The 25,889-nt window shown below is 42.3% G+C and overlaps 5 protein-coding genes across 13 annotated transcripts; 2 read left to right on the forward strand and 3 right to left on the reverse strand.

Moving 5' to 3' along the window:
- Positions 1-891: 891 nt before the first annotated feature.
- Positions 892-8,548, reverse strand: usp42 (ubiquitin specific peptidase 42). Of its 3 annotated transcripts, XR_015854081.1 has the most exons (19): positions 8,385-8,548; positions 6,945-7,191; positions 6,431-6,637; positions 6,216-6,326; positions 5,982-6,081; positions 5,814-5,881; positions 5,673-5,743; positions 5,502-5,584; positions 5,300-5,411; positions 5,078-5,218; positions 4,878-4,978; positions 4,597-4,765; positions 3,845-4,480; positions 3,644-3,726; positions 2,528-3,493; positions 2,133-2,398; positions 1,984-2,059; positions 1,827-1,871; positions 892-1,741 (listed from the first exon to the last, which is right to left on the reverse strand). XR_015854081.1 is itself a non-coding variant. In XM_088360333.1 (18 exons), the coding sequence occupies exons 2-17, from the start codon at positions 7,180-7,182 to the stop codon at positions 2,022-2,024; spliced, it is 3,390 nt and encodes a 1,129-aa protein (XP_088216459.1). In that variant the 5' UTR covers positions 7,183-7,191; positions 8,385-8,548; the 3' UTR covers positions 892-1,871; positions 1,984-2,021. The 3 variants fall into 3 exon arrangements, 2 of the variants coding, with proteins under 2 accessions (XP_088216459.1, XP_088216460.1); XM_088360333.1 differs by having other exon boundaries at positions 892-1,871; XM_088360334.1 differs by having other exon boundaries at positions 892-1,871; positions 6,945-7,165; positions 8,385-8,511.
- Positions 8,549-9,097: 549 nt separating this feature from the next.
- Positions 9,098-13,319, reverse strand: eif2ak1 (eukaryotic translation initiation factor 2-alpha kinase 1). Of its 2 annotated transcripts, none has more exons than XM_088360339.1 (15): positions 12,984-13,319; positions 12,127-12,294; positions 11,919-12,055; positions 11,777-11,820; positions 11,582-11,681; positions 11,421-11,501; positions 11,242-11,335; positions 11,118-11,160; positions 10,657-11,047; positions 10,468-10,576; positions 10,282-10,388; positions 10,092-10,206; positions 9,932-10,011; positions 9,622-9,855; positions 9,098-9,517 (listed from the first exon to the last, which is right to left on the reverse strand). In XM_088360339.1, exons 1-15 carry the CDS (start codon positions 13,150-13,152, stop codon positions 9,401-9,403), a joined length of 1,989 nt encoding a protein of 662 aa, XP_088216465.1. In that variant the 5' UTR covers positions 13,153-13,319; the 3' UTR covers positions 9,098-9,400. The 2 variants fall into 2 exon arrangements, with proteins under 2 accessions (XP_088216465.1, XP_088216466.1); XM_088360340.1 differs by lacking the exon at positions 12,984-13,319 and adding an exon at positions 12,430-12,588.
- A 212-nt stretch (positions 13,320-13,531) lies between these two features.
- Positions 13,532-17,618, forward strand: pms2 (PMS1 homolog 2, mismatch repair system component). 4 transcript variants are annotated; one of them, XM_088360336.1, is made up of 16 exons: positions 13,532-13,727; positions 13,868-13,947; positions 14,018-14,160; positions 14,228-14,314; positions 14,381-14,483; positions 14,562-14,745; positions 14,833-15,000; positions 15,070-15,167; positions 15,230-15,329; positions 15,393-15,477; positions 15,550-15,702; positions 15,767-16,529; positions 16,606-16,773; positions 16,862-16,962; positions 17,048-17,217; positions 17,283-17,618. In XM_088360336.1, the coding sequence occupies exons 2-16, from the start codon at positions 13,934-13,936 to the stop codon at positions 17,424-17,426; spliced, it is 2,481 nt and encodes an 826-aa protein (XP_088216462.1). In that variant the 5' UTR covers positions 13,532-13,727; positions 13,868-13,933; the 3' UTR covers positions 17,427-17,618. The 4 variants fall into 4 exon arrangements, with proteins under 4 accessions (XP_088216462.1, XP_088216464.1, XP_088216461.1 ...); XM_088360338.1 differs by having other exon boundaries at positions 14,021-14,160; XM_088360335.1 differs by lacking the exon at positions 13,532-13,727 and having other exon boundaries at positions 13,734-13,947.
- Positions 17,619-17,743: 125 nt separating this feature from the next.
- rsph10b (radial spoke head 10 homolog B) lies at positions 17,744-21,578 on the forward strand. Its single transcript, XM_088360393.1, has 17 exons — positions 17,744-18,013; positions 18,091-18,166; positions 18,387-18,455; positions 18,526-18,693; positions 18,799-18,884; positions 18,981-19,101; positions 19,246-19,425; positions 19,490-19,592; positions 19,684-19,781; positions 19,841-20,030; positions 20,096-20,204; positions 20,273-20,352; positions 20,441-20,589; positions 20,662-20,766; positions 20,847-20,906; positions 20,989-21,034; positions 21,121-21,578. Exons 1-17 carry the CDS (start codon positions 17,886-17,888, stop codon positions 21,243-21,245), a joined length of 1,893 nt encoding a protein of 630 aa, XP_088216519.1. The 5' UTR covers positions 17,744-17,885; the 3' UTR covers positions 21,246-21,578.
- Positions 21,328-25,638, reverse strand: dlgap5 (discs, large (Drosophila) homolog-associated protein 5). Of its 3 annotated transcripts, none has more exons than XM_088360391.1 (16): positions 25,511-25,638; positions 24,805-25,043; positions 24,511-24,692; positions 24,226-24,306; positions 24,111-24,150; positions 23,906-23,980; positions 23,743-23,820; positions 23,606-23,677; positions 23,499-23,536; positions 23,027-23,406; positions 22,871-22,959; positions 22,648-22,808; positions 22,470-22,574; positions 21,855-22,392; positions 21,647-21,687; positions 21,328-21,550 (listed from the first exon to the last, which is right to left on the reverse strand). In XM_088360391.1, the coding sequence occupies exons 2-16, from the start codon at positions 25,031-25,033 to the stop codon at positions 21,443-21,445; spliced, it is 2,217 nt and encodes a 738-aa protein (XP_088216517.1). In that variant the 5' UTR covers positions 25,034-25,043; positions 25,511-25,638; the 3' UTR covers positions 21,328-21,442. The 3 variants fall into 3 exon arrangements, with proteins under 3 accessions (XP_088216517.1, XP_088216518.1, XP_088216516.1); XM_088360392.1 differs by having other exon boundaries at positions 23,027-23,403; positions 24,805-25,053; XM_088360390.1 differs by having other exon boundaries at positions 24,805-25,053.
- Between the last annotated feature and the right edge of the window lie 251 nt (positions 25,639-25,889).

The raw sequence follows: 25,889 nt of genomic DNA on the forward strand, positions 1-25,889 counted from the left end.
AATATTTACGAACATTCGGCAAGTATCGGTGTATACCCGGAAGTACCTGCCCGCTTCTCTTCGCGCTTGTGACGTCAAGTGTGATCACGTGAGAGGTCCGCCTGGTTGGACGTCCATATTACACTGCCTCCTAGCGGCCCAGGTATACACAACAGAAGGATCACAATAGCATTTCCATTCATTTGAATTAAAACTTGATTTAAATGCATTTTAGTTTCATCCTAAAATCCTACCTAAAAGCCAAATAGCTAAAAAATGTTTGGGGAGTAGTGTATTTTATTTGTGAAATATGTGTTCCCGTTCTTGGAATATTAGTTAGCAGACTGGGAATAATTTGCACTTTTGTATTATTTGGTGTCTTTAGAGTAGCAACACAAATTTGATGATCCACCTTTGTAATTTTTTTTGTAATTTATTTCCTTAATTTTTAACAAAATCAATTTACAATCTGCATGTATATGATGTACATTGTTTTTGTTTTTATGTACTGTATTTTCCAAGTGATTGAGTGACCATTCATCATTTAGTTCAGCACTTTACAATCATGGAAAAGTGTTTGAATGACATTAGCAAGAGAATAAGGATGCAAAATGATGGTGGGGGTGTAAAAAACAATATACAGTATAGGATGTTGGAAAAAAACATCTAGTATGATCACTGAGCAGTTCTTTGGTTATTTCATAAGCCATTTTTAGGTTTTTTTTAATGACTAGACCCTTCAACAGGTTATTATTATTCATTTAAGTGCTTCTTTACTGTATGGTGTACACATAGATATGACAATCTATTTTGTGAAAAATACAAAAAAGTTTTCTAATCGCCCCTCAAATATTTAGAACACTTTTCCAGCTATTCCAGTGCAGTTTTCCACACACAAAAACAACAGTACAATTTCTGACATTAACAAAATGTATTTTAAGGCATTTACCTTGTACAATGTATAAATGCTGACATGCTAAATTAAAGGAATAATACAAGTTTTCAACTTCTGGCAAAAAGTTGCAAAACAAAACACAATCCGTACTCATGGCTGCCATAATTTCAGAGAATATGAGCAGAATTAACACGTTTGTCTAAAAACAAATAAAGCAAAACAACATCTATTTATAATCCTGATACAGGAGTTTTATATATATATATATATGTATATAAAAGTAACTGATAGTACAGTTCAAAAATTAAATTCACAGTATTCCTTATGATGCTAGTAGACGCAAACAGGATTTTCTGTAGTTTTTTTTTTTCCCATTTATAACTGCGATTACATAATCTTTTTTTCGGTATCATTAAAATAGAACATGAGCTGAAAGAAAGACAGAAAGGAATGACTCAGAAGAAGAGAAAAAAGTTTAAAATAGTAAAGTGTGTTAGAAGAGAACCTAAACAAACGTAGGGGAAATGTGTCAGTCCAGGGCATCGTGGAGGTATCAGTGAGTGAAGCCTTGCTTGTTTGTTCATAATTTCCACACCTCCCACCCATTTACCACCCCCCCCAAACCCAGAAGTGAAGATGAAGGAAACTCAAAACCATCCACGCACGTAGTACCCACCTTCCAAACTTGTTTTCAGCAGCGCTTGTATTTCCCTTTCACGTGAAGCGAGTGGATGATGAGTTTGAGTCCTGAGTTCCACTGAGCAGCAGTCGAGATGTTTTAAGCTCCAGGCTTTTGTGTGTCCCATACACGAATATATTAATATTTGTCATCGTTCACGTCCGACGAGAGTAGGAGCGTTACTGCAACTAAAAAAATCAATGCTTTAAAAGTGAATATATATATAACACTTGACGTGTGGTAAAAATACAACCCCCCCTCCCAATGAAGCACCAGATCAATGAATCATTCCTCCGCTGTATGTCTAGGCAAGGGGGTCTGGAACAACATAAGTAAAAAACATAATGAGAGATGGAAAGCAGAGGTGGACAAACACACAAAATGATTTTTGTAAGTGGATGTTAAGTTCAAAATGTGACCCGTGACTCACTTTCAGTGCTTCATGGTACTTCTGAGCACACCGGACCATTAGTGGGATACAACGTTGGTTTGGCTGTAACCGTTTCCTATAAAACACAGTGAGCTTTAATTTCGGACTTTTGTTTGCCTTCGAGTAATTTGAGAATAAAATGAACCGACCTGCGTATCCATTAAGGTGACTGTGAAATGGCCCGTGTGCAGGTCCGGCGGTGGAAGTGCCATTGTGGTCGTAATCGAGGCGGCGGCGTTTGTCTGGTGAGCAGCTGTCCTCGTCCTGCTTGGCATCCTTGGAGTGACGGCGTTTGCGGCACTCACGTTCTTCGCTGCTGCGGCCCTTGTGGCCGCCGTCCGGGCTGCGTTGCTCGCTCTGGTGCCGCCTCTTTTTCTTTTTTTTTACTTCATAGCCTCGGTCTGAGTCGGAGCTCCTGAAAGAAATCCAATAAGTACTGTTGAGACTAATGCAGAGGTAGCAAATGTGGCACAAAGGTTTGCCTTCCCCTGGTCTGGCGAGACGAGTAACGAAAACGAGTTTCGCTTCAGGTTGACTGACTTACCCACTGTCACGATGTCGCTCTTTATCCTTTGATTTCTTCTTCTTGCTCTTTTTGTGTTTTTTGCTATGCCGCTCCTCAGAGCTCACAGAGCGACCGCTCCGCCGAGGATTCTGGTCCTCCGACCCCGGATGAACGTGCCGATACGGCGACCTGTTAGGCGGCGTCCCCCGATAGAAGTGGTGGTGGTCCCTTTCCCTGCCATCGTCCCTCATCCCGCGAACTTCCCAGCTGTCCTGATCCCGCCTCCATTGGCCGTGAGACTTGTGGCGGTAGGAGTTGCCGTAACTCCTGCGCTGGTAATCACGGTCTTCCCTGGATCGGTGGTGGTGATAAAAGTGGTAGTGGTGCGAGCAGCGGTCGTGGTCCCGCTCCCTAGGGTGGTAGGGAGTTCTGTCCCAGCGACGTTCGCTCTCCCAGTCCCGGTAGTAATAGTCCCTGTATGAGCGGTGGTGGTTGTAATGGTGGTCTCTGTTGTCCCGTCTGTAATGAGTTGCGTCCCTCTCCTGACTCCTGTTGTAGTTTCGCTCTCTGTCCCTGCTCCAGTCAGATGAGTACGGCCGGTCCCGACCCCTTTCCCGCGATGACTGTCTTTCGTAGCTTCTGGAAGGCGGACTGGCCCGGAGATGATCTCTCACCTCTGCACGGCCTTTGGAGGCTGCCGCCGATGAGCCGTTGGTCAGTGGGGCATTCGTGACTTCATCGGGACTCTTCGGTAGAGCCGCGCACGTGCCGCTGGTGCTGTGGGAGGAGTTGGGCGAGGTGGCTGGGGGACTGATGGACGCGGACTCGCTAGATGCCGAGGAATGAATTTTGCTGGTGGAAGCGGAGGAGGTTTCGCAGGCCGTTTGCTCAGGCGGGGGATCGGTCACTCGTGTCGCCCTTACGTCTGGGGAGAGTTTCTGGTTTTCGCTGGCGGCGGGTTGGACCCTCGGAACAGAACTAGCCTGGGATGACAACGACTCTTTGCTGCGAGCACAACGACAACAAAACAGACAAGGTCAAGAGCGGCTCGAAGCGAACCTCATAAACCATCAGTTAGGCATAAGCATTGAAATTAAAAACTGAATCGTGAGCTTTAGGCTAATGTAATAAAAAGAGTTGAATTTGGAAAGCTACCTTGGTTGAGAGTGATCAGTGTCTACTCCATTCACAGTCGAACTTCCCTCTGATGACAAACTTCCCTCACTACTGACCGAGATCTGAAAGGGAAAAATACAAGGTCGTTTTTAAACATATCAGAATTTAGTGTTGTGGGACTGCACATTACATTTCATTACATTATGTGAGCGTAGAATTAAAAGGAAAACTATAGCTTACCTTTTCAACACTATTATGACCATTGACTTTTTGAAGTCCATGATGGTGTCCATTTTGTATGTTTTTAGATATGCTGTGAGAAATCCCATTGAGACCGTTTCCATTGTGGTGCACGCCAGAGTCGCCATTGGAAAAGTCCTCCCTTGTTCTTTTGTTACCATTCATGTGACTCTCCACTGAGCAGCCATTATCCAGGGACCCGCCGTTCTCTTGGTCCGACTCTTCCGACAACTCTTGGCCGTAGGGCACCAAGAAGGACGAGCCGTTCCCGCCGGCCTGGTGCTCCCCGTTACTGCTCGGCGTGCCGTTGACGTGGTTCACCTGACGTGGGATGAAGCGAGCCTCTGAGGTAGACTGGGAGGAGGAGGGTAAAGAGCTCGAGGACGAGGTGGCGGTGGAGCTGCTGGCCGATGACGAGGAGGAGGCCGCCGCCGGACGATTCGGTTTGCCTTGGCCGATGCAGAAGGACAGCTTCAGGCGCTTCTCGTGCTCTGGGATCGCTGAAGGCTGGCTGGCCAAGTGCGACGTGGAAGAAGAGGAGGCCGCGCCGTGGTTGGGTTTTCCAGCAATGCTGCTGCTGGTGCTGGGCTTGGGACACTCCCTCAAAGACCCGTTCCCATTCATGTGGAGAGAATTCTACAGAGGGGACACAAATTTGGTCAAACACCAATAACATTGGTTCATTTCTTTTAATAATATTGGGATACTGAAAATGTAGTATTCATAATTCATATTTTTGGTATCAGCATTACCTTGTTCATGTGCGGGGGCAGCTGTGGTCCGATGAAGCCGCCATTGTTGTTGTGATGGGCGGTGGTGTTGATGCGGGGAATCACTACGGGTCGAGGTGATGACTGGCCAGGTGCAGCTGAGTTATGGGTCATGTGACCATAGTCCCCTTCTTTCTTTCCGTCACTGGACCTTGTGAAAGAGCCGGAACATTAGCGATGAGACGAAAGATAAACAGCAAATGAAATACCTGCTATACGCAAATTTTGAAAGGTAATTATTTCATGTTAAAAGGTTTACTCACTTGATGTAGAAGAGGACATAAGCCTGCTGGTTAAGAACAGATCTAATGTCGCTTACAGTCACAGACGAATCGTTCATCTGAAACCACTGACCATTGCTTGCCTGCGAGACACAAAACTTTGGATCATCAGTATTTAGCCATAGTGAAACGAGAGCGAGCTTGCGGCTAGCACAACAAATCAGCAAATTGGCTCACCGTACCTTAATATAGCAGAAGTAGTGTCCAGCGTGGCAGCTGAATCCAGAGTGGACCAGAACAGCAAACAGCCCGTAGAGTTGTGGCTCTCCTTGCGACTGCGACATGAAGGGCCGCAGGTCCAGGTACTCGGGATATTTCACATCCTAATGAGCAAAGGATAAATATGAAAATAACCTGCAAACACTGGAAGCGGTCTGTAATTGAGTTGAATTACTGGAACGCACTTTTGTGATTTTTCCTCCACTGAAGTTGGCGAAGCGTTTCAGCGACAGGGTGAGGACATTGGAGCTGCGATGGATCGTGAATCTCTTTGAGGCTGTGACCATTTTTTTGCACCTGGGGAAAACATTATTTTTTTTTGTGAGTAAACAAAACAGCACGTAAAAAAATGCCTCGGAAAAATTTTATCATTGTGTGAAGACCTACTTGGAGCACTTGTAGGCATTCTCGCCATCCAGCTGCTCTGGCTTGACAAACTGCTCAAGAGCCTTCGAAACACTGGGTGCCATCTGCAAAGAGAAGCAATCGACAGGTTAGATACCTCCAAAAAAAAATGAGCAAAGCATGCTGAAAAACAAATCTATTCTGTGGAGTTACTTTGATTTCTAGAGTGATGTCCAGAAAAGGGTCAAATGTATCAGACACTGCTTTGCAGTTTAAACATTTAACTGAAAGAGAAACATAAACAGAGATTAAAGATATTATAAAAAAATAATATCCACAAATTGATGAACTTACCTCTGGACCTTAGGTAACCACCAAATACCTGATGAATAAAAGTGGTCGCCTGCGTTTGCCTGTCCAATCTGCCATACAACAACACAAAGTTAACTCACAAACAAATGCAGCAACTAAATACTTTCACGTCGTGTTTATTGCAAACCCTCCACTAAGGATAAAACTTACTTGGTTCCAGGCAAGCAGGACTTTTGCATAGCATCCACCGTGTACCTAATAAATTCATGGGCATCCTCCTGGCTTCCATAGCGGAAGTGCTTCGCGATTCCTGCGTTGGGAAGAGTACAGCATAAGAAAGTGACTAGCACCGGAAAACCAGTTCCCTCCAAATTCATGAAAGTAAACAGATAAACAGCGCCACCTGTCGTTCACTCTGGGTAAATACAAAACGCCTGTACTTACTTTTGAGCTCGTGCAGCACACCAAGTGGCTTAATAACGTTCCCAGAGTTGGCAAAAACTTGAATGATGTGGTTTTGCATGGTGCACATCATACAGAACCCTGGCTCGTGACCTGTGGCATCACAAAACAACAAAAAAAGAAAAATACATCAAACATGACTGATAGCTAGAAGGCAGACAACCCTGACTCCAAAAAAAAAAAAAAAAACAACGTACATGTTTTCGAGTGTTCCCGTGACAGCATGTAGTTGGCAAATGGCGGCGTGTAGGTGAGACACTGGAGGGCCGAGTTGAGGAAACAAGTGTTGCCCATGTTCTGCAGGCCGGCACCTATGCGATGAACCTGGTTCCATTTTAGGCTAAGACGCTCGGGAGAGAAGAGGACCTTCTGCGGCATGTCAATGCCATCGCCGCTGCACAACACTAGACACACAACAGACTAAAATTAGACCGAGTACATTTCTCAAGAGCAGCTCATAGGACCAGTTCCTGCTATTGTGCTGCATTGCCTATTAAGCGCAGAAAAAGGAAGCTGGGCCATTAAGTACATATATTTAACATGTTCTAAAAATTGAAACTTTTTGTAAAGGTATCTAAAGACAAAGCACAGCCTTTGTGAAAAGTTATTTCTATTCCTCTTAGTTGACACAAGGCATAGATCAAAGACGGTTTATTCAGCTCAGCTTGAATTCTTGTCAATTATTATTCACACACTCATTAGGCCCCCTACCATGCTCCTTGGGCCGGTCCACGGAGGGAGGCGTGCTATTGTAGACAACGGCGCCAGGCGTCGGGCCCAAGCAGCCCCCCGGAACCTTCAGCCGCGGCGAGTCAGTGGGTAGGGTGGGACCCACTGCCCAGCTGCTGGAACAGCTGCTGTCCATCCCGTCTCCACTGGTGAAGGGGGATCTCTTGCAACCGACTGACTCGTGGTCAGAATTTTCGGAGGATCTGTCAACAATGGTCATAGTTCATTGCTGTGGGTGGGGGGGGGGGAAACATAAAAGATTTTAGGGCAGGCAAGAATCACAGTTTACAAATTCTTGAGAGCGCTTTTGCTCTAATGTTTGGTTCATGAGTTGACATTGGCAAGAGGCAGAGTACACCTTGGACTGGTTGCTGGCCAATCACAGGACATACGTACACAACCTTTCTTTCATATTCACACTAATGGATATTTTAGAGTAATAAATGAACCTACGATTTAAAGAATTTTATACCAAATCAAAATGTGGCTTTCATATGCTGTGATTGCACGGTTCCCCATTAAGTTGTGGAAAATTTAATAGGATTTCATCAGCAGAGACACGTACACACAAAACAATCGCTACAGCTTGACAAATCGTTACACAATCTCACTTTTAGTTATTACAAAACAGCAAAGAAGTTATACTGAATGTGATCATTCACACGTAAAAGGCTCCATTTGCCTTTAAATAGCATTTCTTGGGAGATCAAAAACGTACTAGCGTCGTCATAAAAAAATGATCACGCGTTGTTAAAAAGAACTTTAAAAAAACGCTTTCACTTTTTATTTTCTCTTGGATAAAGTTGTGGGGTGAAAAAAAAAAAAGGCGAATTTCCTGGTTGGGAAGCAGCTGTTCCCTCCCACTCCCCGTTACTGACTCACGTTGGCGGCTAGGCCTGTCGCGCGCACAGCCGTTCAATCACAATAAAGCATTCCTCAAACATGAATGGTTTGTTGCAGGAACACAATAATGGATTTTAAACATTTCTTCACGCAGTCAACCGAGCTTGAATAACAAATTGGTGTGAATGTTATAAAGACGAACACCATGGAAACGGCGACCATTACGCAAAAGCTAAAGAGCTAACAAGACGTGCTAACGTTAGCCGACTTAGCACGATGGACGGGGCTGACATGGCGGAGAGCACAGCGAGTCTCTTAGCGATCGAACACTACGTTTCGGTTTCGATTTTGGAAAACTTGAAAGTATTTTGATTGTATAGCATAATGGCCTTGGTTCACGAACGCGTAGCTAAAGGAGGGGCTCGACACCGGCAGCCGTGTGTTCATTGCGCCTCTCCAGGAGACATGACAGTACCGGTGTAAGGATGCCACAACAAATCCGAGCGACTCGGGTCCACCAGAACGCGACGGCCGTGTCGTTGAATACCCACTTGATCATAAAAGCGTCGAGACACTCACCTGGAATATTGTTAAAAGCACGTTTGAAGCGATTGTAAAGCCATTCCTTATTTCCAAGCTGGTGTCCGGCGGTGAACAATGACGTAGATGAGCTTTCCACGGCAACATCCGGGCACCTGGGATCAAACTAGGTCTGTGATTGGCTCCCTCGACCGTTTGACTGCGTTTCGTGCAGATCCGTCGCACGTTCGTGCCACCGACCTTTGTGTACATGCACATTCATCACCGTGCGCGTTCCACATACAAATCAATTCATACATGACGCCGATGGATTCGAAAAACATTTCGACTGACGTTACCGCATATATTACACTATCTTCGTAGACGTTCGAGTGCCCCTTGGAAGTGAGGGCTCAAATATTTCAACTTTAAAAAGTTCAATGTACGGTGTCCACTTCCTGATTTGATCAAACATTAAAAAAAAAAAAAAAAAAACATCCACAAAGGCATCAAAACATACAGGTTGGAGTCTTTCGCATTCATTTTCCGAACAAAAAAGATAAAAAATAATGTACAAAAGTGTTAATTTGACAGATGATTGTGCAGAAATTAATTAAAAGTTTTCAAACTTGCTTTAAGCAGGAGTCAGCACCTACCTGCCACCATAAAGTGTGCCTGATTAACCCAAAATAAATTTATGATACTTGGGTAAGGTTTTCTTGTTATTTTATTTTGCTTGGACAGCTGAAGAAACGTGGTAAGTCTTAAAAGTATTTAATTGTTTGTAATTCCTTTAACTTTATTTAAGGTTCCAGGTCTGGCTGGAATTCTGCCATAAGATGAGTCTGCAAAACGTCTCCTATACATTTGCTTTTCAAGCTGCTGACAAGAGCAAAAAAAAATAAAAACAATACCTGCCCAATACTGTAAAACACTGTAAATAATTTAATATGACACATATATTGATTGTAATAGACCTTTCTATAAAAGTTTCCAAGACCACACAAATGCAATCGCACAAATTAAATCACTCAAGTCAAGACACATTGTGAACCTTTGAAACGTCAAGTGTCTTCCTAACTCTGACAATTTTGAAAAGTGCTGTGTGAACTTTGTAGCCGCTGTATTTGTTTCCTCAAAAGAAGAATTTCTTCCTCTTGTGCTGCAACCTTTTTCTTCAAACCACAGATTACCTGAAGGGGAAAAAACACACACACACACATGAATATTTGTTGAATTTATTAAAAAAAAAAAACTGGATTACATCAACAAGATTTGATTGCTTTAAATTATATACCACATCTTTACTGCAGAAGAGTTCACTCTGTAGAAGCTGGCTGGCCGTGGGTCGCGTGCTGGGCTCAATACTTGTCAGCTTTGAGATGTAATTGGCGAGGACAGGCCATCTGTTGCTGAAGGACTCGGGTATTTTCCCCTCTCGCAGATCCCCTAATGTCCGGACTCGCTCCATCTCTGTACCAAAGGGCTGAAAAAGCTCCAGAGCGAGCACCCCGATGCTGTACATGTCTGACTAGAAGAGAAAAAACAAAGTTGAGCAAACAAAATGTAATCTTTTTATTCAACTATCCTACGACTGCTATAAATACCTTTGAATCATAATGGGAGCTCCGCAGTTGCTCAGGTGACGCGTAGACAAATGTACCCACGCCTGTCGTATGTGGGGAATCTGAAAAGTACACCAGAAACATGACACCACTAACAATTGACTATTCTGGAGGTAAAGTATTGCAAACAATGAGATATTACCATCAATGGGAGAAATGACGCTTTCATGACTATTTAGTATTAGACCACTGCAAGCTAAACCAAAGTCGCCAATACGAACGTGACATTCATGACCGTTGAGGAAAATGTTCCTTGGCTGTGGGGGGGGGGGGAAAGAAAAAAAAAAAAAGATTAATCAAAGTGCCATTAATATACAGTGCACAGCACTTACCTTGAGGTCTCTGTGAATTATTCCACTCGAGTGAATGTATTCCACCCCTTCCAGAATTTTTCTGAGCAGACTGAACGTGTTCTCAGCGTTCACGCATCCGTAAGGACCTGCGAAGATTATTGTTGGAAACGTTACAAATCTCATCCAGTAATTTCGACAAATGTGAATTTGATGCGGAGTGAATACATCTTGAAATGTGCTCCTCTTTGGGCTTGGAATTCCTCTCAGTCATCCAGTCTTTGAGCGAACGTTCACATAGCTGCATTTGGATGTAGAGCATCAGGTGGAGGTGGACCTGCGCACGCCATACGGAACAACTTTATTGATATAGCAATTAAAAAAAAAAAAAAATTGTGTTCATTTTTATTCACCTACCTCCTTAGCGGGTTTTGCCATCTGTTTATTTTCACTATACTGCTCACACTTCTTTTCAACACAGGGGGAAATGTTGTTGACCTCAATCCCGCTATTGCTAGACTCCGCCTCCAACAGTCCGGACGTGTCCCAACCAACGGCGGGACATTTTGAGGTCTTAATAGGCCCTCTCTGTCCCAGGAAGACGCAGGGTACGTAGTTCTCGGGGATCCGTCGCATCATACTCGGACACACCTCCTGACCCTTCTCTTGTGTCAGCGCTAGCGGGTTGCCAGGTGGGCCATCGCTTGGCGGCACAGCGGCGTTTGAAGAACCGTTCACCTGCGGCTGGCTTCGGCTTTGGAAAACTACAGAGTAACTTGAGCTACTGCTGTCAAGGTCCTCGTCAGAACTGCAATTAAAAAGGCAATACAAGTCAGACTGTGTGCAAAACTGTGCAGCCTTGTTTTTAGTTCTCTTACATGTCTTCTTGTGTAGCCAGTTCAGGTAGGCGATTCTCTGCATCTGCAATGGGAAGCATTTTGCCATGACATCTTTGTCCAGGGGTTACAACACCATTCACAAAAATAATTTGAGTTTCCTTACACGTCGTGGATTGAACGTGCTCCATCCACGCTGTGTGATAGCCGACGATGTTGACGTGTTGCAAACTGGACAGCACTTTCACTTCCCTGAGCACCTATTTCATAATCCACAGGAACATTGCAGTTATGAGCCGATTCTTGGACGTGAAAGCAAATATAAAATTTAAGTCGACCGCTAACCTTCATGCAATCCTCCTTTGAGACTTTTTTAATGAGAATCTTCTTCACAGCATAGCACTGCCCATCCAGTTTGTTTAGCACCTTTGTAAAAGAATAAAAGAAATTGGGTGACTAATACTCAACAGTCAAAATAGCCACATCATAAACAATGTAGTAAGCACCTTATAAACATTCCCATAAGATCCTTTTCCAATTCTACCAATTTCTTCAAACTCGCTCAAATAACGGGACGTCTGGGCTTGAAAGAGTCTCTCCTTTTGTCTGCGGGAGGACAAACAGCAACTTAAAGCAGGTGGCACTTTTTAAAGTAGTCTAACATGCTTCAAGTTTTTTGAACTATTAAAAGTTATCTTTACCTCAGTGCAGGATTGTGTGTGTTTATGTTAAGGCTTTGCTGGTCCTGAAAAATAAGAAAAGAACATAAACAATAGAGATTAGGGGTTAAATTAAAAATGTTCAACAAATCTATCAGATCAAAAGATTTTAATTTTTTTTTACCAGTGAGTACGGTGAGGAGCTAACAGCATTTAGCAGCTCGGTGAAGGCCCGATTGTGTTGGAGTCTGACTGTGCTGAACTCGTCACTTATGGCCAAAGGTGAGAGAAGATTCATAGAAGCTAACCGCTGGCCAATAACTAATAAAAAACAAAAAAGGCAAAAGTTCAGGTGGCAGGATTTTACATTATTTCATCATTGCGGTCCGTACCTTTAAATAATGTTCGCGAACGTGCTGGATTACTTTCGTAAACAAAGCACAGAAGCTCCAGCAGAGAGCCCATGAGGAGGTGGTTGGGGATAGCTGAGGCAAACTCTTGGACGGACGAGTCGCGTCTACCCGCCAGGAGAACTTCATGGTGACTGTCGGTGTCGGAAGCTGAGCGAGAAATAAAACTAAGGGCATGGTAATAACAGTAGACAAAATATTTTTAATCCAAATTTTAAAAGTATAAAAAAATCCCAGTTCTCATATTACATTTGAAAGAAAAGACGTTATATCAAATTCTCTTACCTTCTTCGATTATTTTTGCTAGTATTTCAACAATATTTTTTTCTTTTTGGTCCATCTTTTTATAATAACACCCAGAGCAGCACTACTGAGTGTCTTGAAACATTTTAAGGCAACAATACTCATCTTGTTTATACATAAGGGGGCGTATACTGCTGCCATCCTTATCTTGAAGGACCAGACCTCCACCTTGTTCCATTAACAGGGAGGCAGCATATAATGAGATAATATTTTTACAGAATGCAGAGCTGTCTCATTAATAAATGTTCTATAACCTCCTGACAGTCATTGTGTTGGGGGAATACATTGCTTCTCCAAATCTGCTGAATCATCTATGTTTACTTTTGTCAATACGTGTAGACTTTTAAGTCTCTCAAGCCAAACATCTGAATTTTCTGTAAGACTTACAAATTACTGGTAATACGCACGTTTTGGAATCTTTAATACAGAAAGCAACAACAGGGCTAACGCTTTAAACTAATCCTGAATAGTTACCTGCTGCTTAAATTACGTGTGTAAATGTTACATAAGACAAACTATTAAGAAAAGCTGCTTACTGTCAAAGTGTACTTCATCGTCCTCTTCGGTGGCAAGACTTGGCAGACTACTGCAGTCATGATTACCAACGGCTTTAAGCAGACTGCTTCGGGGAAGAAGACTCTTATTACTGCTACTAGAACATTCCTCCGATCGCAAGTGCCTGCTAGCGGACGTTAAACTGTACATGTTAACTGAACATAATAAATAAACGAGGATCTGAATTTAGGCGAGCAAATACTATCTGTATTGGTTCAAACAAACTTGGTTATATGTTTATATAATTGGACAACAATTCTCACAAGTTGTAAGGTGGCGGCCATCTTTCCTCAGACTCGGGAAGGCACCGTCAGCCAATACAATTTATTGTGATTAAATATTATTTGCTGTTATTAACAAAATGAAACTCTACAAAACGCACATATGATTATAAAAATCTAAATAAATATACATTTTGAATCAATTATGAAGAAAAATAAGTGTCTTCCCATGACACTTTATTTGTACATTCAACCGTGTGTCACTTGTACGTGCGCCCTAAAGCTACATTGGGCCTCTGACGGTGATGAAATGTTACAGTGCGATAAAATATTTAGAGATAAGTTATTTCTGTAGTGAGTTAGTTTTTTTATTTTTATAATTTTACAAACAAGTTTTTATTAATAATTCCCCTCTTTTTAAAGGTACATGTGATGCGCTTAGGTTGTTGACATGCGCATCTAATACGCAGCGGTGACTCTGCTAATGTCTGTCTACGCTGCGCGGTACGGTTTGAGACCTCATGTTTGTTTACATCATGGCTACCTTTGTTTTGGCTGTTTTTTTCACTAAAATATCAGTAAATGATCAAAAGTTAACAATGGGCTAATAATTTATTCTATGATTGCGTTTTATAACCAATCAGATTTCTATTTAACATCAAAACCTCTGAACGTAGTTGTGGGTCAATCCCTGCATCATTTTCTGAAAGATGACTGACACTTGGTGAGTTGATTTTGAATAAGAGGAAGGGAAATAAGTGTGCAGTCTTTGTAATTGCCCGTTTTGCATTTAGTAGCTTGGAACCTGCTGGAGCCATCAAGGCCATTGACAAGAACTCGGTGCATCAAATCTGCTCAGGTCAGGTGGTGCTGACCTTGGCCACTGCTGTTAAAGAACTGGTGGAGAACAGTATTGATGCTGGGGCCACCAACATTGGTAAGAACAGAAAATGGAAAATTACATGAATCAGCACAATACTTAGTAGAACTACTAAATATTCCAGATGTCAAACTGAAGGAGCACGGAATTGAACTTGTGGAAGTATCTGATAATGGAAAAGGTGTCGAGGAGGCCAACTTTGAAGGATTGAGTACGTATCTATTAATTTAAAATCGTTAAGATGTTTGAATGATGACATGTGTCACCTGTCCCATAGCGTTAAAACATCACACTTCAAAATTGAGGGATTTTTCCGATCTCCTCCATGTGGAGACATTTGGCTTCAGAGGTGAAGCCCTCAGTTCTTTATGTGCACTAAGGTGATATATCTCGACAGCCTGTCCTCAAATCTCTATAATGAGTGCTAAATTGTACTTACTTTGCTATTCTCCCACCAGTGACGTAAGTGTGGTGACGTGCCATGAATCCAGCACCGTTGGGACCAAGCTGGTCTTTGACCACAAGGGCCATTTGGTTCAGCGGCTACCTCATCCACGGCAGCAAGGCACCACAGTCACCCTGCAGCAGCTCTTCCTAACCCTACCCGTCAGACACAAGGAGTTCCGGCGCAATATTAAAAGGGCCAGTTGAATATTTGTTTCATGTAATACGCAAAAGAGGCCTGATTAATGGATCTAGACTGAATTGATTTGTCGTTGATTCTTTTAGGAGTTCACCAAAATGGTGCATGTTTTGCAGTCTTACTGCATCATCTCTACTGGCGTGCGCATTACCTGCTCCAACCAAAGTGGACAAGGGAAGCGCAACATTGTTGTAAACACAAGTGGAAGCCAGAATATGAGAGACAACATAGGAGCTATATTTGGACCCAAACAGGTTGGAAAATAGAATTTGACAACACTGACATGTTGAAGTTGTTGATTTTTTTTCCCATTATTTCTGCAGCTACAGAACCTTCTCCCCTTTCAGCACGTGCCTCTTAATGATAACGTCTTGGAAGAATATGGTCTTGAGAACACGGAACTCCCCCAAAAATTATTTTGGTGAGTAACACTGTTAATGTAGATGTTGCGGATTCAATAATAATATTTTGAAATTTTGGCAGCATCACAGGCTTTGTGTCACAAGCAGACCACGGTGTGGGAAGAAGTGCCACAGACAGACAATTCTTTTTTATAAACAAGCGACCATGTGACCCCCAAAAGGTATGTAATGGATTTGTGGGGTTTTTGCTTCCAACCTGAATTCTGGTTCTTCTCCCTTTACAGGTGACCAAACTTGTGAATGAAGTCTATCATATGTATAACAGACATCAGTATCCATTTGTTGCCCTGAACATAGAAGTTGCCTCAGGTAAAAAAAAAAAAAGGTAATTTTTAGCATTGTAGTTTTTTTAGTATTCACTATTGTTTTTTTAAATTTCAGAGTGTGTGGATGTCAACGTTACCCCAGACAAGCGGCAGATTCTCCTCCAGGAGGAGAAACTCTTATTGGCCATTTTAAAGTCTTGTCTCATCAGCATGTTTGAGGCCGGAGTCAATAAAATTAGTCTAAATAATACTCTCATTCCCAGCAGCGGTAAGATGGCATTATTTCATTCAAGAAAAACTTGACTGTAACATCTCCTGTGATTATTTTCCAGCGACTGCCTCGAAACAATCCGAAGAGAACATGTTTGAGTCTGGAGATAACACACGACTCGTGACTGAGAGCACGAAGTCATCCCTGAACTTGGCTGGTCTAAAAGCTGCTTTTTCGAATCACCACAACTCCAATTCTGGTGTCAAGTCCAATTTGTCAAAAGCTGCCAATAATTCTCCAGCGCAAAAAAACATCAAGTCTTTCTTTAAAGAAACTGGAAAAACCTCCTGTAATCCAGGTGGGAAATCTCCTTTCACCCTCAAGTGTAGTTTGAAGACAGGTTCCTCAGCAGGGAGGTCAGTTCTGGATGGGTTCAGATATGGTAAAGGTCGTGACTTCAAGGACATTGTTCCATCCAGTTTGGACATTCCTTCACCAGACAGTCAGAATTGTGACCCACATTCACCTGCTTTTGATGTGGAAGAACCGATCTTAAAAAAAGAAGAACCGACAGAGACAACCGAAGTTCTCCAGGAGTCTTACCTGCAAATCGAACCAACCGCTGAGTGTCGCTCTTTGAGTCCAGATTTGAAAAGAGCCAGAAAAGAGAATCCAGATTGGGCGGTGGATGCTCCGGTCAGTTTACAGAAGAGGGCAGTGTCGCTCTATTTCTCATTGCAAGACCTGACTGGGAAGATAAAAAGGTTACAGGACCGCAAGCAGAAGGAAAAAAACAGTGAGGAGCTTCAATACCGACGCTTCAGAGCCAAAATCAACCCGGGAGAAAGCCAATGTGCAGAGGAGGAGCTGAAGAAGGAGATCAGGTGGGCTCATATATAAACTCAACATTATTATGGCAATTGGTTAATCTGCTTTTTGTTCCCCCCCCTTCCATAACAGCAAAGACATGTTCAAACAGATGGAAATTGTAGGCCAGTTTAATCTGGGCTTTATCATCACCAAACTCAACTCGGACATCTTCATGATCGACCAGCATGCTACAGATGAGAAATACAACTTTGAAATGCTGCAACAACACACAGTGCTCCAAGGACAAAAACTCATTGTGCAAGTATCCAAACATTTCAAATGAATTTGAATGTGAAACGAACAAATTAGGTCTAATTAGACTTTGATGTATTTGTTTATTTTTCAGCCCTCAAAAACTTCACCTCACTGCAGTTAACGAGAACGTACTTATGGAAAATATTGAGATCTTTCAAAAGAACGGCTTTGAATTTCAGATTGATGAAGATGGTGCGATTTTGAGTTTTCAAGTAAAAAAAAAAAAAAAAAAATTCTATCGTAGATGAGTAAACATTAAATGCATTTCCCAATGTAGCTCAAGTGATGGAGAGGGTCAAGCTGGTATCTCTGCCCACAAGTAAGAACTGGACATTTGGTCCTACCGACATTGAGGAGCTGATCTTCATGCTCAGTGACAGCCCGGGGGTCATGTGTCGGCCATCACGCGTCAGGCAGATGTTTGCCTCCAGAGCTTGTCGAAAATCTGTGAGTTGCTAATAGTTTACAATTTGACTTATTAGGCAGTCAATATATTTGTTTTTCCTGTCCAGGTTATGATTGGCACGGCACTGAATACAAGCGAGATGAAGAAACTGGTGGGTCACATGGCTGAGATTGAGCAGCCATGGAACTGTCCTCACGGGAGGCCCACCATGAGACACCTGGTTAACCTGGATCTCCTCTCACAAAATTGATCAACAAGAAGAGAAATCTTAATTGATGATTCGCTTATGAATCAAAACCTGACCCCAAACAGATACTGTGTATAATTTTCTTAAATCATACATGATTGTTGCATTTTTACCTATGAATTCTTTTGAAATATTATTTTAAATGTTCCATGACATCACACAGTATGAACAAATAAAAAGAAAAGGAAAATGTTATTTTATTGGTATGTTTTCTCATCGCACTCCTTTATTTATTTGTGGGTTACCTATGCTTGTTTTCTTTTTGCCCCATTCAATATGGCGGTTAGCTTGACATAAAATCATACGCTAAATGTTACTAGTTGCCATGGAAACCAGTTTGTTTATTTTCGTGTTCTCGTTCTTTTAGAAGTTCACGTTTCACTTTTTGGTCTTAAGTTGGCAACAATCTTTGTACACAATGACAACACATTAATATTTAATGTTCTAACAATTAAAAATTATATGGAGATGCTACACGGGAGTCCAAATTTAGTAAGATATTCGAAACAGGCGCATCACGATGACGACGAGCAGCAGCACGACGATGGCTTATTTGAACTCCCTTCGTTCTTTGTTTTAACTTTTCAGAGGTAAATAAACTTAAATATTACTGCTTTGCACTTAATAGCACAACAGAGAATGAATATGGTCATGCTATCACTAACAGATATGAGGGGGAAAGCAAAGACGGGCACTTCCATGGGAGAGGCAGAGCCAAGTTTAAAGGAGGCCATTCTTATACGGTACATATAAATAAATAAGAAATAAATAAAACATTTTGTAGAAACTAGCGGTATCATTCATATTTTTTAACTTCGACTACAGTATGAAGTTTTCCCCACTTTTAATAAATACATATTAAATACATTACTGTTCTGTTTGCTCCAAACATTTGTTACTTCATCACAGAAATTAAAAAAATATATATAATAAAGAAGCTAAAGCATGTTTTGTTTTTTTAAGGGTATGTTCTCCATGGGAGCAATGCATGGAACCGGTGTCTTCACATGGGCCGACAAGGTGACATATGAGGTAGGATATAATGATCATAATAATAATATGACTTGTTTAGAAAAGTGTGTCATGTATTTCTTGTCAATAGGGCGAGTTTGTGAGCAACATACCGATGGGCCAAGGCAAGTACAGTTGGCCAGACGGCAGCACCTATGAAGGTGACGTGTGCAATGGCGTCAGGCATGGCAACGGAACGCACAAAAGTGGCAATGCCACCTACATAGGTCAATGGAATCACAGCAAGAGGCACGGAAAGGTGACTCCACACTTTTAATATTAAATTATTTTAATATCTGCAGGATCTGAGATTGCAGATGTAGTTGAAACTAATCTTTATCTTTTTTGTTGTTGTTTTTGTTAGGGCACAGTGTATTATAACCAGGAAGAGACTTCTTGGTACAAAGGCAACTGGGTGATGAACAAAAGAGAGGGATGGGGAGTAAGACGGTAAGATGTCACAAATTTAAAATATTTTTTCAGGTTTCCGTCTGTTATTTTACTCAAAACAATTTACTATTTGCCGTATTGAATTTCTCATGACAGCTACCCTTCTGGTAATATTTATTTTGGTGAGTGGAAGCATAATTTGAGAAATGGAGAGGGCACCATGAGATGGCTGAACCTGGGACAGCTCTACATTGGGAACTGGCATGATGGAGTCCAGGTACAATATGGGAAGTAGTAATGGGCCTAGTGGTTTTAGGAGGGCTGGAATGGATTTCTGTCAGTTTAATTTATTCCAAAATGTACATTAGAGTATTAACGTGTAAACCAAGATGCCGCTTTACTTATTGTTTTTCTCCGGCAGCAAGGTCACGGTACCCACGTGTGGCTCATGAAGCGAACAGAACCCGGAGCTGAATTCCGTCCCAGCAATCAGTACACGGGGAATTTTTTCCTTGGGTACAGACACGGACCGGGTACTTTTTATTACGCTGGCGGTGCCATCTATGAGGGTGGATGGCAGGACAATAAAAAACACGGGAAGGTGAATTCATCTATATTTGTTTCTTGTTTTTGATCATTTGTGATTATTTGTATTAAATCTTTAGGGGAAAGTTACCCTCAAGGACGGGTATGTTTTCCAAGGACAATTCCTTAATGACAAAATGGTGACCCCCAATATGACAGCAAACCAAGCTCCTGTTCTACTTGGTAAACAACATCATTTTCCAGCCACGCTAATAAGGATTAAGCTAACGCTACATGACAACGCTATTAAGAATGGATGAATGAATGTCACCAGGTATGGATGAATCTTCTCTTGGACCAGACATGACGGTCAACATCGATGTCCTTTTGGAGGAAATACCTCAGAAAAAACGAGACATTGAGCACAAACAGGTTAGCTTGCACAATATTCTGACATCAACTTGTTAATCAATTTGTTGTTCATTGACCAGGTGAGGTTTGTTTTGCTGAGGCACAAGACGGAGCTGAGGTCCATCTATCGTTTCTACAGCCGACTGGGCCAACCCCAGATTCCGGGCGGCGCCTTCCTGCTATCCCGCATGCAGCTGTGGCGCATGCTTAAAGATTGTTACATCCACCATCGCGGCGTCACTTTGGTGGAAATTGACCTTTACTTACGAGGTCAGGTCGATTTTTAAAAAACAAATAATTCATCCATGCTTAACTGATTGACTCTCCTGTTTTAGATAACCCAGATCCAGCAGAAGTTCACTCCCCCTTCACTCCCATAATGCTAAGCCGGTTCCTCAGTTCCCTCGTGATCATCGCTTATTACATCTACCGTAACGATACGGAGTAAGCAACAATGTAGAAAAATCTATTTTTTTACTCTGTAGTCACTTTTCATTTGCAAATCTTTGTAGGTCATCAACTCACCTTCTTGCAGCATGTTTCTCAAAACTATTGGTTGATGATATATTTCCAAATGCCAAAAATGTAAAAGGTAGGATGAATAGATTCTATTTAAAGTTTTTTTGTCCAGCTCCATGTATTTTTAGCGTTGTTTTTTGGGAACTTTTTGTCGTGGCCAGGTTTTCTTTTTAAGCCGCCGGAGCGTACCATTGTGGCTGTGGATTTCCTAACAAAAAGCTGGAAGGTTTTTCAGGCCTACTCCAGGGTCAACAAATCTCCCAGGGTTGACAGCACCATGACCAATCGCCAACTTCTATGGATGTATGAGGTAACAACTTGTATTTAATCATGCATTTGAATACACAAGTTGTTAGCGCCATTTCTCCATCCGCCACGGTAGGATCTCAAGCTCTACGATAGTAATTTAACCATCGTGAGGGTCATCGAGATCATCTGTGCAGAGGCCCTCGACCCGGGCAACCGATCCGCCTGCATGGAATTCGAGGTCCACTCCAATTAAAATTTTAAAATGCTAACTATGCATCTATCGAGATTTTGCTTATGCTCTTCTTATTTGTGCTATAGATTATATTCCTAGAATTCTTTGAGGTTCTCCTTGGCTGCGGCGAGATCAAGTGTCAGCAGGTGAGTGCTTGTTTTTGTTTACTGCATAAAAAAAATTGAATTACATGAATCACAGTAACACATCAGACTATTTGCTCAACAGATGACGGGTCCTTACCCCAAGCTAAGACCGTCTCGATCTTCTTCAGGTTTGTGCACACAACAATTGTGATATTCCGTAAGCTAATATGCAAAGTAGTGTGTGTCACGTGTATTATGTTTTAATTTTCTCCAGCACTAGCACGTCAGTGGCAACAGACGCTAGCCCAAGACCGTGAACTGGATGCTTGGAGTCATAAGATCAATCACTTTTTCAACCATATGTTCTTCCCTGCCGTTGACCTTCTCCATTTATTATGATTAGCAAGCTGTAACAGAGTTCAGCACACTAGAGGGCGTCATTACACCAATTATGAGTTTTTCATACTAAAGACTAAGACCCTTTCCTCAATAGAACTTTATTTACGGTAAATAAAACAAGTTACAAAACTTCCAAAATAAAAAGATTTTTTTGTTGTTCCCTTAAACAGAGTTACAAAAGACATTAGATAAATATATTACAATGGCGGAGTGAAGTAAATGAGGTCATTGGGGCATGTTGACTGGCGTATCTTGCTGCTCGTGTTGGGTGTAAAAAGTAGCAGTGTCTCCTGATTTGTCTCCGCCTATAATATATGCACCAAAATATAAAGTGATCATTATTAAGAAACCCTTGGCTCCTGTTAATTCAAAGAAAGGTCATAAGAGAAAAACTTTCAAACCTGTGGTGACTGTGCATTTTCTTTGACGTCATCGAGCAAAACTGTTGAAGAGAGGAACAATTCAGATTACAACAAGCGTGGACTAAAATTTAAGTGTCATGGGGTAATGATTGATTAAATCTAGTGATCCCCAAACTAGCTATAATACAAAAAGAAAGCTGCAGCCATTACAAATACAAACATGCAATTTGTGTCATCATCATCATACCGTCTTCCTGCGAAGTCGGAGGCGCAGATGCAGGTATGCCCGCAAGAAAGGAGAAGCGAGTGGATTTTTTTACTCTTTGGGATGGCTGATGGGTGACTGGCAGCGGCTCCGGTGAATTTCTGAAGCTCGTGTTGGCGACACGACGGAGAGGAGTGAGAGCGCGCTCGTGCTGAACCGGAGTGGCGGCCGTTTGTCCCGATGCGAGGGATTGACGAGTGACTCTTCTTGGAGTTGTTGGATAGCTGGGAGGCGTGCGAAGGTGCGAAGACGCGGCGGCGCTCAGACGGCTGGATCTCCTCACGCAATTCTGAGTCTTAGCTGGGCTCTCCACATGGAAAAAGCCTCCATCAAAGACCACAGTGTCAGAGCTGCTTTGTGCTCCTTGAGACGGGCATGACTCGGCATCAGTGGTGCCACCGGCAGCCTTTGCGGCCTCGGCCGCCTTCTTTTGGGCTCTCATGGCCGCTTTCACCGCTGCTAGGCCCGACTTGGCTCCTGCTTTGGTTGATGTTGGCTTGGCAGGTGCTGCAGCTGGTTTCTGTTGTGACAAACATTTGTTATACTATGCAACAATGTGGAACACAGGTGCCACGAAGAAGATCTTCAATTTGTCACCTTGACTGTTTTCCTCTGCCGTGGTGGCGGTGGCTTGTGTTCTTCCACCCAGCCTCGCGCCTCTCCTCCTTGGAGGGCATCAAACTTCTTGTTAACGTCTTCGACCTGACACACAAAATGTTGGACGTCTTTCGCTGCCATTTTGTAAACAAACACAGCCCTCGTATGGATGATTAACCTGGAAGTAAATCATGTCCCAAAATCCTTCTAAGTCGCTGCAGGTGGTGATTTTCTCTCCTCGGCGCAGCTCGCAATCATCCACCAGTTTGCTAAACTGGTTGAAGCGCTCTTTCATGAGCAGTCTGGCCTGGCCCACCGCTGTACGGATGTGGCCTCTCACTAATCACAGAAGAAAAATAAATCAAAACAAATCACCTGTATGAAGAAGTTGGTTGACTCACCTTCTTCAGGGATGGACTCATCTTCAGCTTTTGTCTTCCACTGATCACACAGCGATGTCAGTCTGTCTGTCTCGTTGTCCATCTGTGACCTGGACATCCCAAAAGAACATTAAAAACTCTCAAATCAGATTCTGGGGATGAAGGTGGCTTGATTACCTGAAATATGCCACATCGTGTTTTGAGTCGAGGAGACCGCCCAAAGTCACCGGGAGAGGAGGAGGAGTGCGGTGAGGAGATTTTGGGGGAGAGGACTGACTTGGCTCAGCAAGACACGCATCTCGAAATACAGCGACATCGCAGAGGCTGACGCGCGAGCGCGTCAAGTACTGCGGCATCGGCCTCGGTGCAAAAAAACGATTTGCCGAGGAAGGTGTGAGCGGGACAAAAGAGAAGTTTTCCAAGCCGGCGGGCGCTTGGAACACAAAACCCTTGGGAGCGAACGAGGACGGCACGGGATCCTCCTCAGAACTACAAGTCTCGCCCTCATGAGGTTCGTCCTCCGACTCCAGATGGTCCGCCACATTTAACTCTGGCTGCTTCACAAAGCAGAAAGAACCAATAGAGACATTAAAACTGTTACAAAAAAAATAATAATAATAATAAAGCAGGATGGGTATCAAATGCTTACCTTCGACACAAGAGGATGGACATCCAACTCGCCGTCATCTACAACAAAAAGACGAGTCTCATTATTCTCATTTGATAAGGAGACCAAACGAGTCCACAATTCCGTACCTGTGCAGTTCTTTTGGTTTGCAGAGGCTCGGGGCAAAGGGAGAACGGCTAGTGTCTTTTTGTTTCCCTGATCTAAGTAAAAATAGTAGAACATATTGAAGTAATTTTTTTTTTAGTAATAAAAAAAAAAATTATACCTGGAATGGTGTCTTTAGGTTGTTTTTTTGCTGCAGGAGCTGCTTGAACAGCCTTGTTGGCTGCCCTGGTAGAGGGTCCTTGTGCAACAACCAATGCAAATAGAGAAACAACATGAGGTGGTGTGGAAAAATTATAATACACCTTTAACGATGTGCTTCTCACCTGCACGGACTTCGTTTTTTTTACCCGCTGTAATGACTGGTTGTCCCCTGGTTGGTCTCTGAGCAGCAGTTAGATCTGAAAACAGGAGAGTAAAAATTCAGCAGTTATTAAAAAGAGGCTTTTTTTCCCCAGATCTTGAAACACACTTGACATCAACTACTAGTAAACAAACAAAAATGTCCCCATTAAGGAAAATTCAACGTACCTTTCTTTGCTGCCATATTTGAACTGGGCGTCTTCAAAGGCTACAAAGAGAGAACGTTTTAGCTATAACTAATCTAAGCATTTTTAAAAAAATCTGAAATTAGATAAAGTGGCACCTTTTGCGATTGCTGCTGTTGCTGTCGTGTCTTTGACCGGGTGACTCTGCTGTTCTGTGACAGAGCTGTGTTTGTTGTGGTCTGTAATGAAATTATTACAAGGTCAATTCTTCGGTTGTCCAAAGTGTTTATCATCAATACAATTGCAGGTGATGAAATGTTTGAGGAGCATATTACTAAGGGACAGGTGAAACCAAGTCACACTCTTGCTATATAACTAGTCTGCAAACAAACACAGTGCAGCTAAGATTCTGGGTAGTGAGTCATTATTAAATTAGCCGTTACCTCTTTTGCTTTGGTTGAGGCCTCCGATTTTGTAATCAAAGAGAAAACGGTGTCTTTGGGATGATAGAGACCAGTCTTAAACACCCTTTTTCGTTCCCGCTCTCGCTTTTGCTTCTCTTTCTCAAGCGCTTTTCTTTCTTTCCAGCGGGCAAGCTGATTCCGTTTCTCTTCTGCGGCCTTGTCTGAAGATAAACATGATTTGAGATGAAGCAGTTTAGCAATAACGAGGTGCATATTTATAGACTCAAACTGCACATGCATGCATGTGTGTGAGATGGAGGTGGAAGAAAAAACCTTTTGCAGACTTTTTCTGGACATTTGTTAGGTCTTTCATTGTTGGTGATGTGATTGACACAGAAGAGGCATCCATTTCCTGTTCCTGGAGATCGTCCAGTTGTCTTCGTGCATCCATTGCCCGCTCTCGATTCTCTTTCTGATTCTGACTGATCCTCCGGGACATTTTGATCCGCAGCATATCCACACTGCTGTCCCGGCGTCTCAAGTAAGAAAATTGAGACTCCATGGTGATTCACCTGCAGTAAACTGAGAAAGCAGTGGGCAGCAATATATTATATATGGAAATATTTTTCATGAGTCTATACTGTGAGTATTTATTTTTTTCCTGACGGCTTTTTATTGTACTTAAATACATTTAGGATTCAGTCCTTTGGAATCTTTATTAACAGTGTTTATTTTTAAACACTATGTACTTCGACTTAAGTCACATTACAAATTACAATTTTGGTTATAATCAAACGATTACCCAAAGATGTAAAATTCATGGAATTGTTGGTCAATTAAATGCATGGTTTTGTGACCGAGACTTTAAAGTAAAAAGAAAACAGCATAGACATCCTATGTTAGTTTAACATCGCCAGGTCCCTTACGATTCTTAAGGTCATTTAGTAGCTTTCAGGAGGCTCTGCACCGAGCGAGTAAAAGACTGAAAATACAACGTTTCAAAACTGCATGGCAAACAATTACGATAAAGTTATCTTACTTTTTGGTTGAGAAGAAAAAGAGTGCAAATACACGCAACTGCGTCTTCAAACGAACGTGAGCAACTTAAGTTACAAATTTAAATTCAATCTATATGGCTCTGATTGGCTGAACGCTGCGAAACTGGTGACTTCTCATTGGCTGTTTGAGTGTTGTACTTCCGGTTTAGACTTTTTATTATTATTCTCTTTCAATTAATCTTTATTGAACTATCGAACAGAAACAAACGGAAATACCAAAAACAAAACAAAACTTCCAAAACTGTCAAATGTCTTCATCTAAAAAACAAACATCCAAGGCATTAAAATGGGATACAACTTCAAAGTTTTGAGTGCTTTCTCGTTTCTAGCAGCAGATAGTGAAAGTAAATAAGCTATTTA

The sequence above is a fragment of the Syngnathus floridae genome, chromosome 18 (assembly GCF_059516105.1).
Source record: "Syngnathus floridae isolate MCC-2025c chromosome 18, RoL_Sflo_1.0, whole genome shotgun sequence".
NCBI classification, from domain to species: Eukaryota; Metazoa; Chordata; class Actinopteri; order Syngnathiformes; family Syngnathidae; genus Syngnathus; species Syngnathus floridae.

What these genes read in the sequence shown, in the direction of transcription:
- usp42 (XM_088360333.1), bottom strand. Translation starts at nt 7,182, where the DNA reads ATGACCATTGTTGACAGATCCTCCGAAAATTCTGACCACGAGTCAGTC. An exon ending in GGACCGGCCCAAGGAGCATG is followed by an intron (nt 6,638 to 6,944) that starts GTAGGGGGCCTA and finishes TTGTGTGTCTAG; the next exon opens with TGTTGTGCAGCGGCGATGGC. An exon ending in AATGCCTACAAGTGCTCCAA is followed by an intron (nt 5,412 to 5,501) that starts GTAGGTCTTCAC and finishes TGTTTTCCCCAG; the next exon opens with GTGCAAAAAAATGGTCACAG.
- eif2ak1 (XM_088360339.1), bottom strand. Translation starts at nt 13,152, where the DNA reads ATGTACAGTTTAACGTCCGCTAGCAGGCACTTGCGATCGGAGGAATGT. An exon ending in CGATGAAGTACACTTTGACA is followed by an intron (nt 12,295 to 12,983) that starts GTAAGCAGCTTT and finishes TTTCTCGCTCAG; the next exon opens with CTTCCGACACCGACAGTCAC. An exon ending in GCTCCCATTATGATTCAAAG is followed by an intron (nt 9,856 to 9,931) that starts GTATTTATAGCA and finishes TTTCTCTTCTAG; the next exon opens with TCAGACATGTACAGCATCGG.
- pms2 (XM_088360336.1), top strand. An exon ending in GACCATGTGACCCCCAAAAG is followed by an intron (nt 15,330 to 15,392) that starts GTATGTAATGGA and finishes CTCCCTTTACAG; the next exon opens with GTGACCAAACTTGTGAATGA. An exon ending in CAAGGACAAAAACTCATTGT is followed by an intron (nt 16,774 to 16,861) that starts GCAAGTATCCAA and finishes TTTATTTTTCAG; the next exon opens with CCCTCAAAAACTTCACCTCA.
- rsph10b (XM_088360393.1), top strand. Translation starts at nt 17,886, where the DNA reads ATGGAGATGCTACACGGGAGTCCAAATTTAGTAAGATATTCGAAACAG. An exon ending in ACAGCAAGAGGCACGGAAAG is followed by an intron (nt 18,694 to 18,798) that starts GTGACTCCACAC and finishes TGTTTTTGTTAG; the next exon opens with GGCACAGTGTATTATAACCA. An exon ending in AATTGACCTTTACTTACGAG is followed by an intron (nt 20,031 to 20,095) that starts GTCAGGTCGATT and finishes CTCCTGTTTTAG; the next exon opens with ATAACCCAGATCCAGCAGAA.
- dlgap5 (XM_088360391.1), bottom strand. Translation starts at nt 25,033, where the DNA reads ATGGAGTCTCAATTTTCTTACTTGAGACGCCGGGACAGCAGTGTGGAT. An exon ending in CCAGAAAAAGTCTGCAAAAG is followed by an intron (nt 24,693 to 24,804) that starts GTTTTTTCTTCC and finishes GTTTATCTTCAG; the next exon opens with ACAAGGCCGCAGAAGAGAAA. An exon ending in CACGATGTGGCATATTTCAG is followed by an intron (nt 22,960 to 23,026) that starts GTAATCAAGCCA and finishes TGGGATGTCCAG; the next exon opens with GTCACAGATGGACAACGAGA.